The following is a 305-nucleotide window of genomic DNA, read 5'->3' as shown; positions in this document are numbered from 1 at the left end:
TTCACAGATGTCTCGTCGACATACGAGGGTGAAGGGTTACTTGTATTTGGTCAAGGCAAAATGCACAGTGACTAAATGTAACAACTGTGTCCACAGATTACTAGAGAGTATTACGGGATCACAGAAGTTAAAGAGCTGGTACAGGGCGGGAAGACCATCGCTGTGGACAAGACGAACAGGTGTGATTGTTCACAGAGTCTGTGGTGTGTGTCTCTTTAAATAAAGGTCTGAAAGAGGTCGTGTTGTTCCTGCCCCTGCTCTATATTTCAGTGTCTGTGAGAGGGTTAGATATAGAAGATCTGGCC

The 305-nt window shown here is 45.2% G+C and overlaps 1 protein-coding gene across 1 annotated transcript in view; it reads left to right on the top strand.

Moving 5' to 3' along the window:
• LOC107684306 (probable E3 ubiquitin-protein ligase HERC3) overlaps positions 1 to 305 on the top strand; it is a 40,851-nt gene that overhangs the window by 30,561 nt on the left and 9,985 nt on the right. Inside the window, exon 45 of the mRNA XM_016480539.1 lies at positions 97 to 179. Within this exon, the coding sequence (XP_016336025.1) occupies positions 97 to 179 (83 nt within the window). The remainder of the gene's footprint in view (positions 1 to 96; positions 180 to 305) is intronic.

Source organism: Sinocyclocheilus anshuiensis, unplaced genomic scaffold, assembly GCF_001515605.1.
Source record: "Sinocyclocheilus anshuiensis isolate Anshui unplaced genomic scaffold, SAMN03320099.WGS_v1.1 scaffold1371, whole genome shotgun sequence".
NCBI lineage: Eukaryota > Metazoa > Chordata > Actinopteri > Cypriniformes > Cyprinidae > Sinocyclocheilus > Sinocyclocheilus anshuiensis.
The sequence above is the reverse complement of the archived record's forward strand: the minus strand, read 5'-3'. Positions and strand labels throughout refer to the sequence as shown.